The following is a 22792-nucleotide window of genomic DNA, read 5'->3' as shown; positions in this document are numbered from 1 at the left end:
TAATCAGAGTTTAAATCAATAGGCCTATAAAAGAACATCACAAAGGAGTTACTTGGGTTCACGTAAAGAGCATGGTCTTTCGAAGTTTTGTGTTTAGATTTTAAATAACGCACTGTACAAAAAGAGGGCGGAAATATTTACCATGGCGGAGGGCGTTCTTTTTTAAATAATTAAGCAGTCTTATCTTTATATGCATCATAAATACCCTAACTAGTGAAGTTATGAGTGGTACAGTAGTTCATTCAGGGATCAGTTTGCAACCATTGTTTTAAATATCAATCAAAATCAAAAAAATATTTACTTCCCAAAAAGTATAAATCAATTAACAACTTAGAGTACAGTTCTGGAGCACAATGGACCAAAGTCTGTATGTGCACCTTGAATTAAAAATTCTGGCCTAGAAATTATTGCATTTGCTTATTTTTTAGAAAATGTTAGTTTCAGTGACAAAATATGCAAAGATTGACTTGACAAAAAATATGCAATGATTGATTGAGATGACAAAAATTGCAATGATTACCTATTAATTTTACATTGATCTACTATTAAAATATGTTATTTTGTTGCAAATATATTCGAAATTATTAATTAACCGAAGATCTATTTTTTTTGTGCATTTTTTTATTTCATTTGGAAGTATATTTACTACTTTAGGTAATATAAAAGAAATATGTCTTTGAGTAGATGCAAATAATACAGTTGGATTATACTTGACATTTTTAAGCGATCTTGTTCCGATAGTATGGTGATTTATAACTCTGTTAAAACTTATATTTCTAAAACTAAATCTAACAACATCGGCTTCATAATTGAAAACTTATTAAATTCACCTACACTCTCGCGCTCATATGTAGAGCAACTTTTGTTATTTTAAATTTTTATAGAACAGTGGAGGTCAGATACCGGATTTTTATTTGGGGCTTTATTATCTAGTAATAATTTATATCTAGTAATAAGCATATAATTTAATTCTTTAATAAAAACCTAAAATATTTCTGCTAATTATCACAAATTTGTAGGGTCAAATATATAGCAACTAACTAAAAAAAAATACAAAATATTTATAATTTGGTAATTTTATTTAATATCTGGTGGCATATCCTTTATTGTTAACAACTTTTAGACATCGAGTTTTCATAGAATGTCAAAATTTATCGGTATAATCTTGAGATACGAGTTCCACTGGTTTTGGACTTGTTCATATAGTTCAGTTAAGTTTGATGGTTTTTATGCACTTATGAACGCACTTATCACTTTCATCCTACATGTTCTCTATGGGGTTAAGATCGGGACTCTGTGCTGGCCACATCATTACGTAGATGTTATTTGCAACAAACCGATCTTTTATTAATTTGGAGGTGTGTTTCGGGTCATTATCATGATGAAATTTCCCTCTTAAACTCATGTTATCCTCGGCAAATGGAAGCATGTAATCTTCTAGAATATCACAATTACAAAACGGTCCATTATCTCCGTTATTTTCACTAGTGGACCCATGCCAAACCCTGAAAACACCCCCAAACCATAATTCCACCTCCTACATGCTTCACAGTAGCTCTTGTATATTTGGGGTTGAAACGTTCGTTGATCGGTTGCCTTACCCAAGAAATTCCATCAGATTTAAATAAGTTTAAAACGACTTTTATCGGAAAATAGTACCGTTTTCCATTTTTGAAAAGACTAAATCACATGTGCCCTAGCAAAGCGAAGTCTACTCTCTCTATTTTTCTAGATATAAGGAACTTTTTAGCGGACTTCCTCCCATATAAACCAGCTTTTCTCTTAGTCTTCGTTTTATGGTACTTACAGACATAGACACTTCAGAAATGTCTTCTTTTATACAGGATGCACTCATAAAGGGGAAATTAGCAGAAAGCATTTTAATTTTTCTGCCAACGGCACTAGTAGTTGTGCGTCTCTTACCACTCTTACCACATGTTAAAATTGGAAATGGCCCTTGATACTATTGATTTATTCAATTTTAAATCTTTTGCAATTTTTCGTTTTTTCTTCTTGTCTAAATTTTTCTAAGATGTTTTGTTTTATTTATATGGATAAACTCTTGGCATTTTGTAACTGATAAGAACTATAGCTGAACTGATCAAAATCTAATTTTAGAATGGACTTAAAAAATAGTTGCGCGACTTATGAACCTCACAGCAAAAAATTTGTAAGATAAGAAGTGTGGGTATTTACGCTAAGGAATGTATAGCCAAGAATAAAAATGAATGTTTTATTGTAACATTTTTTACTTGCTGCTTGCTTTTCACCTTTACAAAATCTGATTATAGATTTTATTGCTCTACATACGAGGGTGGTCTGATAAGTACTTAACCTACAAAAGAAAAACGAAAATTTGAGAGAAGGGACAATTTATTTCTCTACATAGTCTCCTTTTAACTCAATACACTTCATCTAGCGATGCTCCAACTTCGTTAATCCGTCTGAAAAATACGTTTTCTGCAGGTCTGCAAAGTAGGCCTACGTGGCGGCGATAACCGCCTCATTCGATTTGAATTTCTATCCGGCGAGTTATTTTTTCATTTAAGTTTGGAGACAAGAAGAAGTTGTCATCGCGAACATATTTTTTCTTCCCGAAATGGGGCCGTTATATATGTAATTCGGCGTCGAATTTGCACAATAATTCGGCATAGTAGAGCCCTGAGATTGTTCTGCCCTTCTCCAGGTAGTCGATGAGGATCACATCTTACGAATCCCAAAAAAATGGTGGCCATCACCTTTCCAGCCAATGGGACCGTCTTCGGCATCTTCGGAGCATGTTCGCCGGGTAAAGTCCACTGTTTCAACTGTTCTTTGATCTCTGGTATATCAGTGGATCCATGTTTCGTCGACTATACAAAACGACACAGAAACTCTTTCGGATTGCGCTTACACAGCGTCAAACACTGCTCTGAAAGGGTCTCACAGTTGCGCTTGTTGTCCAGAGTGAGCAAACGCGCCGACAGCTTTCTCATGCCCAAAATTTTATATAGGATATGACCTATGCGGTCTTTCGAGATGCCTACTGTCTTAGCTATCTCGCAGTCGACCTTCAATCGGTGGTCTGCCAATACGAGATCATGGATTTCACATTGTCACATTTTCCTCCGTAAAGCCGTTTTGGGGGCACTTGGTCGTGACTCATCAAAAACCGACATGCAACCACGGTGTATCTCGTTAAACCAATTCTTGATGGTTGCTATCTCTTTGATGCACTCTTTGATTTCCCTTCCAAAATCAAGAATCAAATCACCGACCGATATTGCTCTTTTTCCATTTTTCTAAAATCTGCGGACACCACCATTTTCGCAAGGGGTCAAAACAAAACTACAATTCCAATTTGGCTAAAATTTTGATAGTAGTCCTCTACGAGAATGTACTTACTACACGATAGTACATTTCTCTTGCGATAGTGGCGCCACTAGGCGATGAGGCTAAGTACTATCGTGCCGAAAAAAAACTGAGACATTAAAATTTAGGTAGGGAATTGTCTCCTAGTCTATTATAGTAAATAATCGCATTCCTTGGGTATGGTATTCATATTTACGCATTTTGATTTTTTGGAGTCTTAAACTTTTATCAAAATTTTTATTTTTCGGTATTTATTTGGAACAGATTTTATAAATAAATCAAAACTAACTAATATCTTTTTTGATAATATGGAATAAAAAATTATTAATACTTAGTAAGCGCATCGTCGTTATCAATTACAGCTTGCAAACGTCGTGGCATACTTAAAATTAAGTTTCTGGTATATTCTTCGGTTATTTGGTCCCATGCGTCATCTACCTTTAAGCGTAATTCATTCTGATTTCTAGACCTAAAGTTATCTTTATACATATATTTTGCCTTTTTACCACAAATGTTTTCAATTGGGTTGATATTAGGGCTTTTCGAGGGCCACGGTAAAACTTGAATTCGTCTTTCGTCTAGATAGTTTTGACCTATAAGGGCTGTATGTATAGGAGCATTATCATGTTGAAAGATAAAATCTTGCCCATAGACTACACCAACCGATGGCATCATAACATTGTTCAGGATATTGCAATATCATAAGGCATTAAGCCTTCCCTGCACTATTTGACAAACTCCTGGTACTCTAAAACTAATCCAGGCACAAACGTTTATACTAAAACGTCCACTTTGATTAGTCTTATGTGTATATCTTTCATTATGTCTGGTATTAGAAGGCCTGTAAGCGCGGATTTTGCCATTTTGCAGGACTGAAAGGTTTTTTCATCCGAAAATATTACCGTTTCCCATATGTTGTTTTGGTGTGCATATTGATGGGCAAATTCTAATCTTCTCTGTTTGTTTGCTTCAGTCAAAAATATTTTATTTGTTGCATAGCAACTTTTAATTTCCAAATTTCTTATCATACTACGAGCTGTATTAGCAAAACCAGGAAAATGCGTGTCTTCTTTCGCCTTTATTGCTATTTCAAACGGATTGTTTCTTAGAAAGCCAACTAACTCTCTATCTTGAATGTCGTTTGAAATTTTTGGTCGACCAGAATCTAGATTTCTTACAATAGCTCCATATCCTGCAATTTTTGCCTTAGCTAAGGAAACGGCATTTTTACTAATGCCAATTCTTCTGCGATTCTTCTTATAGGAACTCCATCCATCAGATGAGTGTATATTATCGCTTTTTGTTGAGGAGATAATGCAGGCATTTTGAAAGAACGATTTTGTTAACGCGGCTGTCAAAAAATTAAATTAACTTTGACAACATCAAAATATATTTATTATTCTAATAGACCAAGAGATTTAAGAGATTTTGCTGTCCCAGTTTTTTTTCGGCACGATAGTACTTGTCGAACCGCCGTTTGTATAAACGATAGTGCATTTCAAAGCATCTATTTATAATGTGTGTTAATAAATATTTGATTTAAACGATTTCCTTATTAATCAAGGACACGAGAAACATTCCAACTCGAGAGGTTCGAATGGCAGCGGTAGCGGTGGCAGTAAGGAGCCCTCCTCACGTAATTGGAATAGTAGCGGCCCCAGTGCCGGATCTAGTCGAGAAGTGCCGCCCGAAAGTTCCAACAAGGAGTCAACTTCAGAATGGTAAGTCCAGCTCCCTCGTATACCATCAAAGAACGTTTTACGTTTTTCGGTTTGAACATTGTTGTGTTTGAAGGGCATCGAGTTCGAGAAGGCAGTCGAACCCAGACATTTCAGTGCAATCGGTGGCGTCCTCCGCCGCCCAGGATATGGATATATCGCCGGGAGATAGTACGCCCACTTCTGAGGTAAGTTGGTTATTTTAACCATAAAATTCTAAAAAAACAAAGCGCATTTGTCATTTTGAGTAGTGTCATGTTATACATCGTTGAATTCATAATAAAAACGGCATGAGTAGTTGGGTGAGTGAGATATTTCAATATTACAGTTGACCTTTTGTTGATCTGGAATAATTTTGAAATATTCTGGAGTTTTTGTCTAAAATTAAATAATTTAAAATATAGTGTTGGAAATTGAAACCTTCAGTGGTAGAAGTGAAGGCAGAGGCAGGAAGCAACGTTTTCTGATCGTAAACAAACGTGTTTTTTTCCGGCTTTGAAGGTCAATCAGGGAGCATTGTTGCCAACTCAACTAAATGATATTTCTTTGACCATGATTTAAGCAGGCTCTCCATGTGATGGATGGGCTGCTAACATATGCATAAAATGTAGTGAAGTGACTGCATCAGAAATATAAGTATTGGAACTGCGAAATTAACGAATTTTTATTTAAAAAATTCAACTATAAGGAACAAAACAAATCTTATTTAGAGTAAAGATAAAATCATTGCACTGATTAAAAAAAAAATTAGAAGTTTTAACCCACCAAAATGTAAATACAACACCTTATGTGGTTAAAACAATATTTAAACTATATGAGGAACAAGAACTTGTGAATAAAATTACTAGTTTATTAATCGTACCCAAAGACCCACAGGATGTAAATAAAACTAAAAAAGATCTTTAAACAAAAGTTAAACTACCTATTTGATTGTGGTATTAGAAAAATTAGACAAACCAAGCATGGTAGACTTTGTCTAGCTAAGGAAAGGTACAGCACGTGTTCTTCGGCTCGGTTGCGCAGTAAATTTGTTTACGCCGCTGCCAAAGCAACGGTATCGATCGCCCCGATTTGCATATAAACAGTGGCGTTGCGTTAATTCTTATATTTGTGTTCTGTGCCATTAAATTAAAAAAGGCGCGCTACTGTCGCTAATCGCGCGTTATTAGGGGACAAAACTTGGCGCAGCTTTGAAACAGATGGTGTACCTTTCCTTAGCTAGACAAACTCTATTATTCGCCATATGGACTGCCATAGTTTATTTTATTCCTGAGTATTTGAAGGTGACATTTGTATGTTGGATAAGCGGGACTATCGGCCTTATTGATGACATTTTTCACTTACAAGCTTTTGGTTGTATTTAGTATTTGCTCGAATGTAATTAATGCGTTTTTTTTTCATACTTCTTGGGCAAGTCATTGTACCATGGTCTTCCCCACAGTATCCACAATTTCCTGTTAAGAGTCAAACATTTTGTACTTTTGTGTTAATAGTTCTGGCATTTGCAAGATCGCTTAGTATATTGTGAAAGCACTGTTACGTTTATTTTCTTTAATATACAGGGTGTTTCTTTAATATTGCGAAAAAATTCAAGGGGAGTTTTCTTGCTTAAAAATAATAAAAAAAGTCCCTTTAAACCTATGTCCGCAATGCTTAATTTCTAAGATACAGGGTGTTTGAACGAAAATTTGCGCCTGGGGGTGTTTTGATATGGTAAATTCAAATTAAATGTTGCGAGGGTTTTCACTTGTAGATAGCGTTACATACACTGTTTTTTATATTTTAAAAGTGTCATGTCTTTTTTATGGTTGCTTAAATTATTTTTGTTTTTAATAAAAAAGTAGATTTATCTATTATTTTTTCGGAAAAAAGGTATCTTGGTCGAAGTCGCTACAAGCCACCGTTTTCGAGATATTTTGACTTAACATAATTAATGCATTACATTTTAAAAGTCACAATAATTGTTTTTTCTTAAGTTGTGTGAAATTCCTTTTAAAAATTTTAAAAATAAATGTAAAAGGAATGTTCTGTATAACAAAATCTTTACCTAGCTTTACATTTCCTTCTTAAAGAGCCTTTGCTTTTTTAAAATAAAATTAACATTACTTTTCACTTCCTTAAAGAGTAATTATTAAATAGCACAATTAATATGGGTATACTTATCTTATTCATTAATGTCCTATTGGCAATATTAATTTGCTATAACAATGCTGTATGAGTATTATAAAGCAAGTAAAATGTGTCATCCGTCAATTTTAGGTGTCCTACGGTGCGAATTCCACTCAGGCACCGATCGTGGTCGAGCAACCGGTCATGGGGCCGGTCCTGTTGGCGAACGCGTTGCCGCGACTCAGCTCGCACCAACCGCCGTCGACGTCAGCAGCGTCCGCGGCGCCCACCTTAGCGACGCCGCCCCCGTTACTGTCCGGGGCGACGCCGACCGTCGTTTCGGGCACGTCGCCGCCCCCGATGTCGACGTCGCAAACGGCGGCGACCACGAGCGGCGCCCCCTGTCCACTGTTGTCATCGTCCGTTTCTTTGTCGACGGCGACGACGGACAAACCGGAACCGCTCACGGTGGACACGAGTCAGACGACGATGGGCGGCGACGGCCCGCCCACCCCTACGCACTCTGAAGGACCGGAATGCGGTACCGCGAAGGGTAAGTAAGTGGTTTTTATTTTATGTTCATTTTGTATAGTTGTATAGTTTACTTCAAAGATATACCCGCAGAACACAAATATAGAGAAGTGCGGGTTTCCTTGTTGCCTTGCGAAGGAATTTTGGCCCTCTACTAAAGGTGCAATAATTCGAACTAATTTTGACATTTGTAAGTGAATAATACCGGGGTGGTATTATATGTATTATACTTCACTTTAAACCTCTTCTTCATAAAAAGAAGGAAAACACAATAACACTCCACATTTTTCTAAGAACTATTTATTAAAAACTAAAAAAATTATGGAGTGAGTTACAGGTGTAAAATGTAAAATGCGAATGAATTAAAAAAAGCTTATTTTAATGTAATCACGTCTCTAAAAGGCAGCGGCGTCAGTATTGGTACAAAGAAGATGCTTAATAAACAAAAACGCACGTGCTCGTAAGATAAGCATTTTTAAACAGTCCATTATTTATAAAAGTTTCAAGAACACATTTTGTTTATGATATAAAAAAAAGCAAAGTCGCAAACAGTAAGCCATAGTTATTGGCAACCCGTTTAACCAATCGGATATGAAAGAAGGCTCGGTCAAATCCGGCAACAAATTTGAATTCCATAAAACGGAAATTCGAAATTTAAGATGCGCCGACGAGAGAAAGCCACTAAAAATATGAAAGCATTAAGAATTATTTTTTGCTTTACAGAGAATAATTGCAAGACATTTAACATGGTTATCACATGTGGATATCTATTACATTTTAGGATTGCGCGCATTGACTTGTTTTGTACTATCGGAAGTTCGGCTATTTTATAATTAAGTATACTGAACAATAAAGTTGAACAGTATTGTAAAAGGGGTGCCGCTAAGCTATTATAAAGTAATAATTTTGTATACGTTGATAAATTTTTGCCGATTCGAGATACAAACCCAAACTTTGCGTAAATTTTCTCAATATATAATCACAATGAGCATAGAAGTTCAACTGAGGAGCTAATCCTATTCCAAGATATTTCATATGTTGCTCATACAGTCATTTAAGGGCATTTATATTAATATTAAAATGTTCCACATTCACCAAACTTAATCTATGTTTTTTGCCATACACACAATATAAAAATAAATCTATAAAAACTATATTATTTATACAACTGACATAAAATGTCTGACTATGGGGGGCGAGTTAACGCTATTGCCGGCCATTAAAATTGGTCTTCGATAAATATACTCAGGTATAAATATGTGTTTATATTTATATCTGAGTTTAATCCGAATTAAAACTTCTGATGTTAGGTAAGGTAAATATTATACCTACCTTTACGTCTGTAAGTGTTAATTTTATAATTAACATCTTTTCTGACTGATGCTAATTTAAGTTTGCCTTTACACCTTAAAATAAATGACAGCCTATTTTCAAGCTTTTTACCCACACACACATATTCACTGTTTAAGTCTAGTTTGTTCCACGATTTTATGTTATCATCCAACTTTTGTGAAAATTGTGACTAGACCGATTTGTCGCCACTATATTTTCGACAAGTAAGTTTTGCTATACTAAGTTTTGTTTCCCGCCTTTTGACACAATTGAAACATACCCATGGAGGGGTACCAACATTCTGCATTTAGTGGTGTGCTATATGTAATCTTAAATGTTTTTAAAATTATTTTAATTTGTGACAATGTTTTTCCCACTACATGGGCAAAATAATACAATAACATACTCCTGTGCGTAACTGACAAGTGAGTACATTTTATCCCTCTATCTTTAATTTTAACTTCATTTTTATTATACAAAATTATTTTTTTATACATTATTATTATAGTAAAAAAAATCACATTCAACTCACTTTTAGTTAGCACTGATGATGGCGCATACGGCGACAACGTTCTGCTTAGCCAATAATAAACATTTTTCTCTGAATGTATCATGTTTGATTATTTCGTATAAATCAATTAGACCATTAATCTCCATTGTGTAAGGTGCAACGTTTTACAATAATCAATTTTCGTAGACTGTAGCTGTGAGGAAGGATTTTAGAACACAAGTTTATAGGGAAAAAAATCTTATTTTGACTCCAATATTGCGTTCTTAAAATTTATGCACCGAATTTTGTAACCTGTATAAGAGTAAATAAGATTAATAATAAAATAGGAGCATAATATATAATACAAAATACAACTATTTCATATAAAAATCTAATTAAAACGCTGTTTAATAACTTATTCTACCTCACTCTAAATTTAATTCTGTTTCACTGTCACTATTATTGTCTAAACTTATTATTAAGGCCTGAACATTAGTATTTATAGATGCGTCAGAATTTTCTACCTTTAAAACATGTTGTATGGAGTTTTTTCAACTATCGGTTGAAATATTATTTACTACACTCTTTACTAATGCAACTACATATGTATTTAATATTGGGAAAGTATTATTTCTTCGAATATTCAATTTGATGCCATATAAGTTCAATGGGATTAAAAACACAATAATATGGAGGTACACGCAACACTGTATGCCCATTTTCCATTGCGAGTTTATCACACACGTATTCTATATATGTGTGTGTGTTATACTTTCTTAGATCTATGGTACAATCAAAGTCTATATATTTCTGTTAAATTATATAGACTTTAAGTATAACAATTTTTTTTAATCCGATAAAAAAGTTTGGTTACTAAGTTGGAATGCCGGTTTTAGGTCGTACCAGAAAATAGATGTTTGGACCTAGTTTCAAAAAATATTTTACATTGTACATCGTGACTTTTCACTGACTCACCCATTGTGTGAAGTATTCACAATGGTTTACAGTATAGCTGAAAGAATTGAAATCATTTATATTCATGGTTCTCAAAATCGTTGTGCTTTAACCCTGAATTACTACCCATTAAAAAATATCCCATTCTCCTACCCGGGGTACAAGCGTAGCAAAAGTAAAAATACTAGTTAAGAAAAAAAAAATATTTCCAAAAATACAAATGGTTCATATGTGATAGTTAATAACCTATTTAAATATGTCGCTAGATATTTTTACTCAGTTAATGCACTCAGGGCAGACTTTTGTTTGGTGTGTCAGACAGATGAACATTTTTTGCACATAACTCTTGATTTTCGATCTTTTTTTCTTTCACAAAAGGTGCACTTACCAGAAGAAAATGCCATTTGGTCTACATTTGTATCTACTGGTTGTATATTAAGAATTTTTCCAATAATAACCCGGAGTTCCGCTGGCAAACTTCGTATTTCTTGACGTTCCCTCATCAACGGAGTAACAAGATCTCTGACAACATTTTTTAAGAACGACCCTCTGTTGGGGATGATTCCTTTTCAGGAGCCTGGGAATCTTTATGTAGAACATTTGAATTGATTCCTACAATATCTAGCCTCTTAGGATATTGATTCCTACAATATCCTAAGAGGCCAGCGCCTCGTTTTTTTGGTAACAGTATATCTGTGAGCTAGCTGGCCAAATGTATCTGCTCCTCCCTTTGTCCGGTTGTAAAACTCAATTATTTCGGGAAGAACAGCAGAATTCGGTTTGTCACCTTCAGGATGCATAGTAGATAGCAGAAGAACAACTTTCTTTTGTTTTGATTTTGGAGGGCAATACGAAAGCAATGTAAAATATTCACTATAGGCAAACATACCAGAGTTTACTTGTCTCCCTCTTACTTGAATAAACGATTCTGGTATTTCAGCTTTGTTTTTCTTTATGGTTCCAACTAATGTTGTTGAATAGTCATCATGCAGTTTTTTTGCGGTTTGGATGGAGGTAAACCAATTATCTGTTGTAAGGTTTCTGTTTGTGCCATGAATTGGCTTTGTTAGATTTAGTGTATAATATTCAGCTACAGGAATACATTGAGGTGTTGAATTTTTGCCAATTTACACTTCAGCATTGAGCAGGTAGAAAGTTTTTGAAGTCAGTATTCTGAAGGTGTATAAATTCACTACATTTGGAGATAATTGCTTCAAAAACATCACGGATTGTTGCAAAGCGATCTGTTTCACGTCGTTGGATTCTAGTGTCCTTATCATCAAATCTGAGGCAGTTTGTGAGAAATGAATAGCAGGCTTCACTCATTATTGCTCGAAAAAATGGGATTCGAGTTTCCTTATTGAACAGTTTTTTGATCGTTACTAAATTCATGTTTAGGGCCCCAGCATAGTAGTAAATTACACATAATGCTTTAATTTCTACTAGATTGGTATCTTTTACATATGATGGTCTTATTTTTGTATTGGCAACATCCTCATCATCGGTAAATCGATCTTTTGCATACCTTTCTCTTTGTACTCGAATTTCCACATTACTAAAAGAGACGATTTTGTTCAAAATATTGTCCGTAAAAAACAAAGACCAAGGTGCAACTCCGCTTGTTACACAAGGAGAATCTTTATTTCCTGAAAGATGAATTAGTAGATTTTTTCTAGCAGTCCGACGTGATTTTCGACTTTGCCGCTCCATTTGAATCCATTTTTTCCACGTCATTTTACAGGTACTTCTTCAATATGCAAATAATTATTTTGTTCCATCAAATTAGCTGCAGGTGTAGATGTGGCTTGAGCAGCTTTATCTGTAGCTAAGACAGTAGAGCCAGTCTTATTTATTCGCTGTTGTGATTGAAGCAATGGCACATTATCATCATCTGATTCGTCTTCAGATTCCTGCCTATAGCCTTGCATTATTATATCTTCCTCCGAAATATCAAATTTATCATCAACCTCTACATCTGAAATATCCGCTAATATATCCTCTAGTTCTTGTTGTGTAAGAGGCCTTTGATCATTCTTCGATGCCATCGTTGTATTAAACTGACAACAGAAAAGTAACTGTCTTACTGCTACAACTGCTATTTTGTGGTTTATTGTACAATGCAATTAGCATAAATCAGATCCTGCAATCATAGTTCACAAATAATCATCCTCACCATAAATGCAAGATCAGTATTTTTGCGCTATAAAATGTTACGCGGTATTATCCACTTAACCCTACCGATAAGTACAATCGAAAAAAAAACTTACCTCAATTTAATTTTCACACTGTTTTGAAATATATTCTGAAAACTCTACCCGGGGTACGGGTATACCCCAAAAACAATACAGATCTAAAAGTAAAGCGCTTGTTTATTCATCCACTATACGGTAACAACTAACTTGTCGGTTCATGTGATTACACCAGCGCACGGTGCCATAATGCCAAGTGCTTCAAAATTACAGGAACTTATTTAGGGACTGGTGTACAGGTGCACCCCAGGTAGTGTTCCAGGGAGGACTGCTGCATTATTTAACGAAAGAAATCCTGGAAAAAATGTAAGTCATACTTATGTGAGGCAACTAATTCTCAAATTTGAGAAACAGGATCGGTGAAAAATTAAAAAAAAAGGTTCAGCGTAGAGTACTTGATGAAGCGGCACAAGTAGAAGTATTAGGACATTTTGCTATGAAGCCTACGTTGTCTCTACTCCAAGCTTCAGTGATAACATGAATCTATACGCCAGGTAATTTTCGTCCATACAAAATCAAAATTCTTCAGAAATTGCCCTGAGCGAAGAATAGAATTTTGCGAGGCAACCACAAAAAGATTACGTATTACTTCTGAGTTGCTAAAAAAATTTGTTTTAGCGACGAATGCAGGTTTTTTTTTAATGATTCTGTAAATAAAGAACTGTAATAGATTGATGAAAATCCGCATATAACACACAGTATGCAGAAAAAAATCAACGTGTGTGGACGGGAATATTAGGTGATACTATTGTCTATATTTATTAAAGAGTTTCAGATAACATTTGGCTTAGTACCGTGCGTAAAATAAATCTGACATTTAATTTTTATTTTATTCATATGAATTTGCGCCTTTTAAACTCATTACGTCATAATGTAAATTATATAAGGGAATTTCGATTTGTAGTGGCCGTTCCGGCTGACAGTCCACCGGCGGCGGGCGGTCTGCCTCCTATGTCCAGTTCGTTGCAAGCGCTCCGCCCCCAGGGTCCCACCATCACACCGTCACTCGCCAACCATTATAGGGACGATTTGGTTAATCATGTCCGGGGTTGGCCCGCGGAAATTCTAGAAAAACAGGTAAGGATTTTATAAGATCGGCTTTTTTCCTCTTGTCTTGATTGATTTCTAAATTAAATCTTTAACTTTTTGTTTTATATAATAATACATGTATATTTATTTAGCAACGTGCGCTACATACATAACCAGAACATAAATTAATGAAATTTCTAAAAGTTGTATTTCACCTTATTTTTGAACTATCGACGATACTGCTGAAGTAGCATCTCGTGGTCGGCTCGTGTAGATATTTCGTGCATGTTACGACACACCTTTTTTTTTCTGGGTCGGTTAAGTTAAACAGGGCATCTCGGCCTGTGGAGAATATTAGGTATCGCCCCGGTTTTTCCAGAAATACCCCGTTGAGGAGTCATAACCCAGATGTGGTGCAAGTCCAATAACAAAATAGAATTTAGCAAATACAAGATTTTATTTAAAACAGAAAACAAAAAAAAATTAAAATTAAAAATGTTACTCCCTAAGTTATAAACTAAATTTTAAAAACAATTTCTCTCAATTTGCTTCAGAATAATACAGATTTCATTAAAAAATAAAAAGAGATCAAATGTCACTAGGACAACAAGTGTTCTCTCACTAGTTTTTTAAAAGCATTCACAGTTGTACATTCCTTAATAAAATCAGGTAACATATTAAAATCGGATAAACCTTTATAAAGTACAGAATTGAGCATTTGACTAGAATTACACCTATCTAATAAAATAAAGTTAGAAGAATGACGTCTGTCGTAATTATGTACATCGCTAAAAATTTTGATTTTATCGCAAATATACGATGGTAACATTTTATCTTTTGCTTTAAACAGAACGACATATTCACTAAAGTCAATTTTTGTTTGTGCAATGTCACATATCATCTATACCTAACATGCATTTTTTGTCGTCTTATATGATATAAGTTATGGTATAAGCGTTATCCAATCTTTGTGTGAACATATTTTTAAATAAAAGGCTCAAATAAACCGCCTTCTTTCGCTAAACCAAAACTTAACCTTTCGTAAAAGCTATTTCGCATCTCCAAAAGAGTTTCAGGTAAAATGGAATTGGCACCTTCCACAATTTTATTTCGCAACACCTCTAAATTTGTTGGCCCACTAAATTCATGCTTGTAAATGGTCTGCTTAAGGTAACCCCACAGATAAAAGTCATTTGGAGATAAATCTGGAGATCTAGGAGGCCATTAAATCGCCAGTCCCACTAATAAGGCGGTTAGGAAAAGTATTTGTTAAAAATTCTTTTACCCTAGCCCCGTTATGAGCAGGACAGCCATCTTGCTGAAAATAAACCGATCCCAGGTCTACATCAGGTAGGATCTGAATGGCAGGAAGAACTTGGTTTTGCAGCAACTCAAGGTACTTTTGGGCGTTTAAAGTGCCATCAATAAGAAATGGCCGTATAACATTGTCGCCCAAAATAGCTGTCCAAACATTCAATTTCTGAGGATACTGGGTACGAAACTGAAAACTTCTGTGCTCGTTTTCTTGAGACCAATAAGGAACAATGGAAGGATTGTGTTTGCCATGTAATGGAAAAGAAGATACATCAGAAAACAAAATATTTTTTTAAAAATATTCGTTTTCATTTGCCTTTTCCATCATGTTTCACAAAAAGTTTCACAAAATTCCATTGTTTCACAAAATTCCATTCTTCGCCACTGGTCTTCAGGAAATATTTCCTGAGTTTTTGAATACTTGAAACATTTGTTCCCATATTTTTTCCAGATACGAGCAACATGTTTTATTGCTCATTCCCAGTTCCTCTCCAACACTTCTAGTGGACCGTGTCGAATTAATTCTAGGGTACTGCAAACCATTTCTTTCCGCCGTTCTATATCCTGGACCTCTTCAACAGGTGGTTCTTGACGTTTTGTGTGGCATTTTTTACAATCTTGAAGACAAAAAGATGTCTTAAAATTTGTAACCACATTTAAAACCGTTTTTGCACAAGGAATCGGTCTATTCTCAAATGTCACTGAAAACAAATCTCTACATTGTACTGCCGAATTGCCTCCATAAAACCATTTAATTAGTTGGAACTCTTTAGGAAGGGGTATAAACAGCCATAGTGAAAAAAAACAAGAAAATAACGCTCAAAAATTATTAATGCAACGTGCAGTAACACAGCAAAGTGAGGTCTGCTGACGCTGACTCCTGGTTCAAAAAATAAAAACGAAAAATTCCGCCGCTTGCAAGCCGCAACCAAGCGGTGTTGCCATTATTTTGGGTAATACGTAGCTCACGATAACACGATCTGTATATATATTTACTATATTAGAGTTTTCATTCTGTTAGCCTCAATTAAAAATTGGCCAAGTATAAAGTAATGCACAAGACATACGAGTTAAAATGCTTTTATTTTTTATCAGGTCAAAGGTTCATGAACAAAAATAACTATACAGGGTGTTTTTTAATATTGCGATAAAATTCAGTGTCAAATTTGGCGAACGAGCAGGCCAGTTGCCAGGACCACCTCCATCAATACACATGTTTAAAAAAAATTAATTTGGATAATAAATACAGGGTGTACTGTACAGTGGAGTACGTCCTGCTGAAACCATAAATCTCGATTTATCTGGCTTAGTAATCGACGTGATTCATTAAAAAAAAAATTCGTGTACACATATTATTAATTTAACGCCTTGGAAAAAATGCGGGCCAATATATCTATCCTCAAAAATACCACTTCACGACCAGGGATGTTGATTTGATACGGCTCTTGTCCAGTGAGGATTATTAATTAGCCCATCAGTAATGCATTTTGTGTCTGTTGACCTTTTAAAAAAACAAACAACAAAAATTAAATTAAAAGGACCTGATTAAAATAAATTGATTCTTACCTGCCCACAATTATTAAAAGAAGCCTCATTCGAAGAAATAACTGGTAATTTTCATGCATTTTTCTTGAAACCCAAGTGCAAAAATTAATGCGATTCTCGAAGTTATATCCTTAAAGCTCTTGATTAATGTATCTTAGAGAAATTGCTTTGAGTGATCTTTATACCTTAATTGACTATCAAATATGATGTCTAGGTTTTTTGATGTTTCAAAGAAGGCCAAAATTGTACCATCGATTTCAATATTAACGATTTCTTTTAATTTATCACCTCTATTTCCGTTTCATCATTAACATTTTGACACAAGACCATGTTTCTTTGTTGTATTTTAAAGTGTACTCAAATTCTCATTTGTACACAACTCTATATCTCCATAATCCTCAGACTTAAGATTGTCAATGGCGAAGCCCTGTATATCCATATTTTATAGAATTCAATATATTCTATAAAATATGGTATATGGATAGCGACTGGGTATATGAAAAAATAATAGAGGGATCAACATTAAACCTTGTGGAACTCCCGAATGTATTTCAGCTTGATCTGAATATTTATTAGTACAATACTAGTTCCATATCCCCCCCTACATTCTACTCATAGAGCTGTGAATACTAAATTTTTCCAGAATTTTAAGAAGAGCTGTCAAAATGCCTATTTTATATATTTATTTATTATGAGGTATATTATTATATCATGGTAGCTTAAAGCTCATAAATTATTTTTATAAATTCCATTTTCATTTTTATTTACTTTTTCAATACAGACTTCTTTATTCTGGAAAAAAGAAAAAAAAATTGTTTATTTCGGTACGATCCGACAAGTTATTTGGCATTAAATTATTACTGTTCTTGCATATATCAAAACTTTTTAGTGCAGTCCAAATCTGTTTTTTTATTTTTCTTGGCACCTAATGCATTTAAAAAGGTCCTTCTTCGGTTTTTGAATCTTGGTTTAATGTAAAATTTCTCAGGTATTTATATGTTTTCCAATCATCCTGTTTTTTGTGTTTTTTAAACTTTCGAATTGCAGTATTCCTTTGTTTCATAAAAATTTTAATATTAGCTGCATCCAAGGTGCTCTTGGTTTAGTAACCTCAATTATGGAACTCTTGGTTCCATAATTGAGGCATAATTTTTTATTAAATTTGTAATTAAATCATTAAAAATTTCAATTCTTGTTCGAATATTGTTCTGATAACTAATAATGAATGAATACTACCAATTTTCAAAACATCTGTAAATGATAATTGTGGTTTTTACTGGTTTTTAAAAAAGTAGTTTACTGTAAATCACAATTTACAGTAAACTACTTGATGGCGAATTAATTATTTGAACCAGATTGTAGTTCTCAAGATCAGTTCAAGGATTGTTTAAATTTAGTAAGTTTATATTAAAATCATCAGAGAATCAGTTTGCTATGACGACTAATCCGATTCCACTATAAGATTCGAACTTCTCAACAAATCTCTCAAGATTAATGATTCTCCTTATTGCAACATATTTCCCTAAACCATAAAAAAAAGCCGAAAATTAACATTAATTATTTTTAAACTCTTTTAAGTACTTTTGCCATTTATAAGTATTACTCTTTTTTCAATTGTAATTTTTTTTATAAATTATATTCTTTTATTTAATAGGCAAACAAGTTGGCAGAGGAAGCACATATAATGGGTAGTATACAATGTTCCAAAGTGTCCGCGGAATTAAAATCCGCGAGATCGATAGTTCGACTAACAGAAATTCAGGCCACATTACAAGAACAAAGGTAAGTTAATATTTCCCTCGTAAAGCATTCGGTAAAATGGCCGACAATACTTATTACGACATCGCTATTTAACCGTATTTTTATTGAAAATTCTAGGCGAGCAAGATTGTCCTTTATAAGGGCCTGCATAGACCTGAATTGGCTTAAATTTTGCGTTAAGAATCGATTTAGGAGCGAAACCGTTTCTTATCTGCAAGAAGACTTAGATAGTATTAGCAAGAACAGTACTAATCCGGATAGGTATCCCAATAAACCGTTTTATTTATTATTCTTTTTGTCAGCTTTCTGCTTTTAAGAATTTTTTTTTTGTTTTTATTTTTTGGGGTAAATTTTTTTTTTTTGTTTTTTGACAAATTCATTTTAATTTTTAATGTATTTTCGTTGTCGTTTTATAAAATATGCGTTTAGAAATTTGGATTCAATTGAAATAAGTTGATTTTGATAAGTTGCTTAACCTGCAGAACTACCAATTTTTTTTTGTTGTTAAATCTCTACTTCGGCATTAATCGTATTTATGGAATATTTGGGATTCAGCTTTAAATTAGCTACTTTGCTTCAGTAAAGAATGTTTAATGAATATTTCAGGCCCTCATATACTTGCGCCGAGAGTAAGAATCGATTCTACATAAATTATTATACCTTGGGCAACCAAGGTTAATTAACCAATAGTTAGAAAACCAATTAGATTAGCCAATTTACCAAAAGTGGACAAACTGGATTGTTTTAAACTTTAAAATCCAATTACACGTTAAATAGCGAGTTACACTACCGCTCAAAAGTATTTGCCCACATATGACTGTTTTAAAGTTATAACTAAAAATAATAAACCCATCAGTTATTCTTATGAAACGGTGTATTTATAACAAAATGAATATAAACAATAAAAGTCCGCCTCAATTTTTAATAACAGCTTCACAGAGTTTCGGTAGTCTTTTAATTTATTTGTCCAAAGTTTCTTGAGGTATCTTGTGCCACTCTTCATGGATGATCCTCCACAAGTCTTCTTTTGATGTGGGTCATGATTTTTGCACTTGTCTTTTAGACTTTTGTCCAGTTCATCCCACAGTAATTCGATAGGATTGAGGTCCAGTGATTGTAGGGGCCAAACCATAACTTTCAGAAGATGTTGCCTTTGTAATTGACCTAAATATTGCTTGCACAATTTCGACGTGTGCTTGGGGTCATTGTCATGTTGAAAGATGAAGTTTTCCCCAATTATTCGAGTACCAGAAGGAAGTACATTGTCACTTAAAATTGTTTTGTAACCCTCTTTTGGAAGAATTCCCTCTATTCTAATCAGATCGCCCACTGCAGATCCTCCGAAACAACCCCCCACCATTACCGAACCACCACCGTGTTTAACTGAGGCCACCGTACAGTTTTCAGCGACCCTTTCATTGGCATAACGGCGAACAAAAACTCGCCTTTTTGTTCCAAAAACCTCGAATTTGGACTCGTCACTCCAGAGAACTTTCTTCCAGTCATCAATGGTCCATTCTTTGTGTGATTGGGCCCACTCAAGTCTTTTCTTCTTATTAACATCCTTCAGTATGATTTCAGGGGGGCAGTATGATTTAAGGCGTCTATTGCGTTTGCTTGTAATTATAATATTTAAATCCTCTTTTGAACTTGTTGCCTTTGGCCTTCCCGATCGAGGTTTATTGCTAATAGTCCCTTCTCTGGTGAATTTCCTAACATTATAATCGACAGTCCGCCTTGGAATTCCCAAATCCTTCGAAATTTGACGGTTAGTCTTTGCAGCCTTATGAAGTTCAATGATAATACCTTTTGTTTCTACCGATAACTCTTTTGTTTTAGCAATTTAGAAAAATCAGCAAAGAAACGGTGACAATCGTCAATAAGCAAGCGAAATTATTTACCAATGTTACACAAAATCAATTCTTGAGGACTAAACACCTTTAAATGTTTCAAATTTCATCGGAAACGAGCTGTAAACAGATTAGTTTTTTAGAAGAAGTGCATATTTTCACTACATTGTTTGTTATTTGCAAGACTATTTTTAAATACTCGGTGTTTTTCAACGAACCATAGTTGATAGAGTTTGTCTAGCTAAGAAAAGGTACACCATCTGTTTCAAAGCTGCGCCAAGTTTTGTCCCCTAATAACGCGCGATTAGCGACAGTAGCGCGCCTTTTTTTAAATTTAATTTTAGAAAAGTTAATTTATATTATTTTAAATAATAGTGTATTGTGTTTTGTTTACATTCGTTAGGTGCGCTGCTTAGTCTGGAATATGAGACAAATTAATATTTAAATTTTCCTAACTAAAATTTAAAACAGCTTGTTGGCTGCCTCTCTGATTTTGTGCAAAGCATAGAATAAATAATTAACAAAATTAGAAAAATTATAATTATCTTATTATCAGGATTAGGATATAGAAACCCAAAAATAGACTTCGAAAATAAGACCATAAGAAAAGACTTAAAACTGGACTTGAACTCAAAAATATAATTTTATACGATATTATTATTTAAATACACATAACTACATATTTCGGATAAGTCCTAAATTATGCATCGCACATGATGGTAAATAATAATAAATTGGGTCGGCCAAAGCACCTGTAAAAGAAATATTATAAATAATTCTTAAAAGTTATAAAAGATAATTCGTCTACCTGTTTTCAAAAAATGACCTGACTGAAGGATATAGGTAGCTATTTTTTTAATTGAATATTATTTGTACCATAATACTCTTTTATCTAACATATCGCCTTCTAGGTAACAGTATTTAGTATTTATTTTAAGAAAAGAAAAAAAGAGCAATCATAAAGTTAGGCAAAAAGGAAAAATGTTATGATGTCTATATAATTCTTATAAATATAATTACCTACCTGTTAGATCCAGAGCCAGGTCCAATTTCTTTTTAAAAATAGCAGTTTATAGAAAATCCTTATTAACAGGTCAAATTTCCTTGTATTTGTTTTTAAAATTGTATAATAAGTAGGTATATTTTTAACGATTTAGAAATTGTTTCTGTTATACCTTATTTTTCCCTTTAATTTTAAGTTATTAATATTTTTACAGCGCCAATTTTGACCGAATAGGTTTTAAAACTGTAATAACAATTTTATATTTTATTTAAGCACTAATATATTATGTAGTCTTGGGCGCTCTCACAACTTTATTTGCTAATTTAAATTTTCATGTTAGACTAAAAATTACTTCTAAGAATACAAAAAAAATATAAATAAACATTAGGTATTTATTGTTCATATAATACTGTTGAAAAAATACATAATATATTTACATAAAAAGTAAGTATTTAGTCTGAAGATGATTCAGACGATTTTACCTCTTCATCCGTTAAGATATTATAATCATTTAACCAATCGTCGTCAGATGAAGAAGTGTTGACGGTGAATTTTAAATGGTCCATTGTAGTATCTAATATATGTTATTTTGTATTTGAAGATCTTCATATTTTCTTACGTGGTTACAAATTTTCACCCACTCTTCCTTTGGCAACTCTTGAAACCTTTTTTTTTGTTAGAGCTTCTACATCAGCCAACTTAAATGTCACATTGTGGGCTGCCACCCAGTTTTTGACCAAGGCCCATATTTTTTCAATTGGGTTTAACTCCGGATGATAAGGCGGCAGACGAAGAACTTTATGTCCATGTTCCTCCAGTAATGCATCTAACTTGTAAACTGGTGGATAGCGGAATTTGTTGTCACTAATTATTTTGTATAATTCTGGCTTTGTAAATTTCTCATCACATAGAATATTTCTGTCATGTAGTCATTTAATCAAATTTTTTTAAGGGATCCCGAAGTAATATTTGGTTCCATAGTAACATTATGGTAGGAGGCATTATCTACAACCAAAACGGACTGCTCTGGCAAATTGGGCAAAAGTTGAGTTTGTACCCACTTCATAAAGTTTTGGTGATTCATATCATCGTGGTAGTCTCCGCTTTTAGCTCCTGAAAAAATTTTAAAGTAATATAATATCCAAATGTTTTGAACTTATAAATTTAATTTACCTGATTTAAAAATAAGCATTCCATTTGGAATGAAGCCATTTTCTCCTCCTGCATGAACAATAATTAATCTGCGTTGTTGCGTTGTTCTATTGAAATTGGTTTTTTTAAACTTTTATTTTTATTATCTGACCAGCTTTTGTTTTGGGTATGGCTACTATGAATATAGGTCTCATCTGTATATACGATATTTTACTCGGCTCGATATTCTATTAATTTTTTTAAAAAAGTTGATTCTTTTTAGTCTAATATCATAGCTTTCCATAAGAACACTTCGATTGTCCTCAGTTTTTCGCCATCTGTAAGTAGAATTCGTTTAAGATATTAGTATAAATATTGTAAAACTTATATATACATATATTTTTTTATCCAAGCCTGTATAAAGT

The 22792-nt window shown here is 33.8% G+C and overlaps 1 protein-coding gene across 2 annotated transcripts in view; it reads left to right on the top strand.

The window, feature by feature from the left end:
- The window catches only part of LOC126739192 (WW domain-containing adapter protein with coiled-coil homolog), a 47395-nt gene that overhangs the window by 12611 nt on the left and 11992 nt on the right, over positions 1 to 22792 (top strand). The window contains exons 6-11 of one of the 2 annotated variants that reach the window (XM_050444752.1): positions 4916 to 5072; positions 5146 to 5257; positions 7329 to 7731; positions 13639 to 13811; positions 18277 to 18404; positions 18501 to 18644. In XM_050444752.1, coding sequence (XP_050300709.1) covers positions 4916 to 5072; positions 5146 to 5257; positions 7329 to 7731; positions 13639 to 13811; positions 18277 to 18404; positions 18501 to 18644 — 1117 coding nt within the window. The remainder of the gene's footprint in view (positions 1 to 4915; positions 5073 to 5145; positions 5258 to 7328; positions 7732 to 13638; positions 13812 to 18276; positions 18405 to 18500; positions 18645 to 22792) is intronic. The other variant, XM_050444755.1, reaches the window with a different exon arrangement.

Source organism: Anthonomus grandis, chromosome 8 (genome assembly GCF_022605725.1).
Source record: "Anthonomus grandis grandis chromosome 8, icAntGran1.3, whole genome shotgun sequence".
Lineage (NCBI taxonomy): Eukaryota > Metazoa > Arthropoda > Insecta > Coleoptera > Curculionidae > Anthonomus > Anthonomus grandis.
This window is presented reverse-complemented; position numbering and strand designations above follow the sequence as displayed.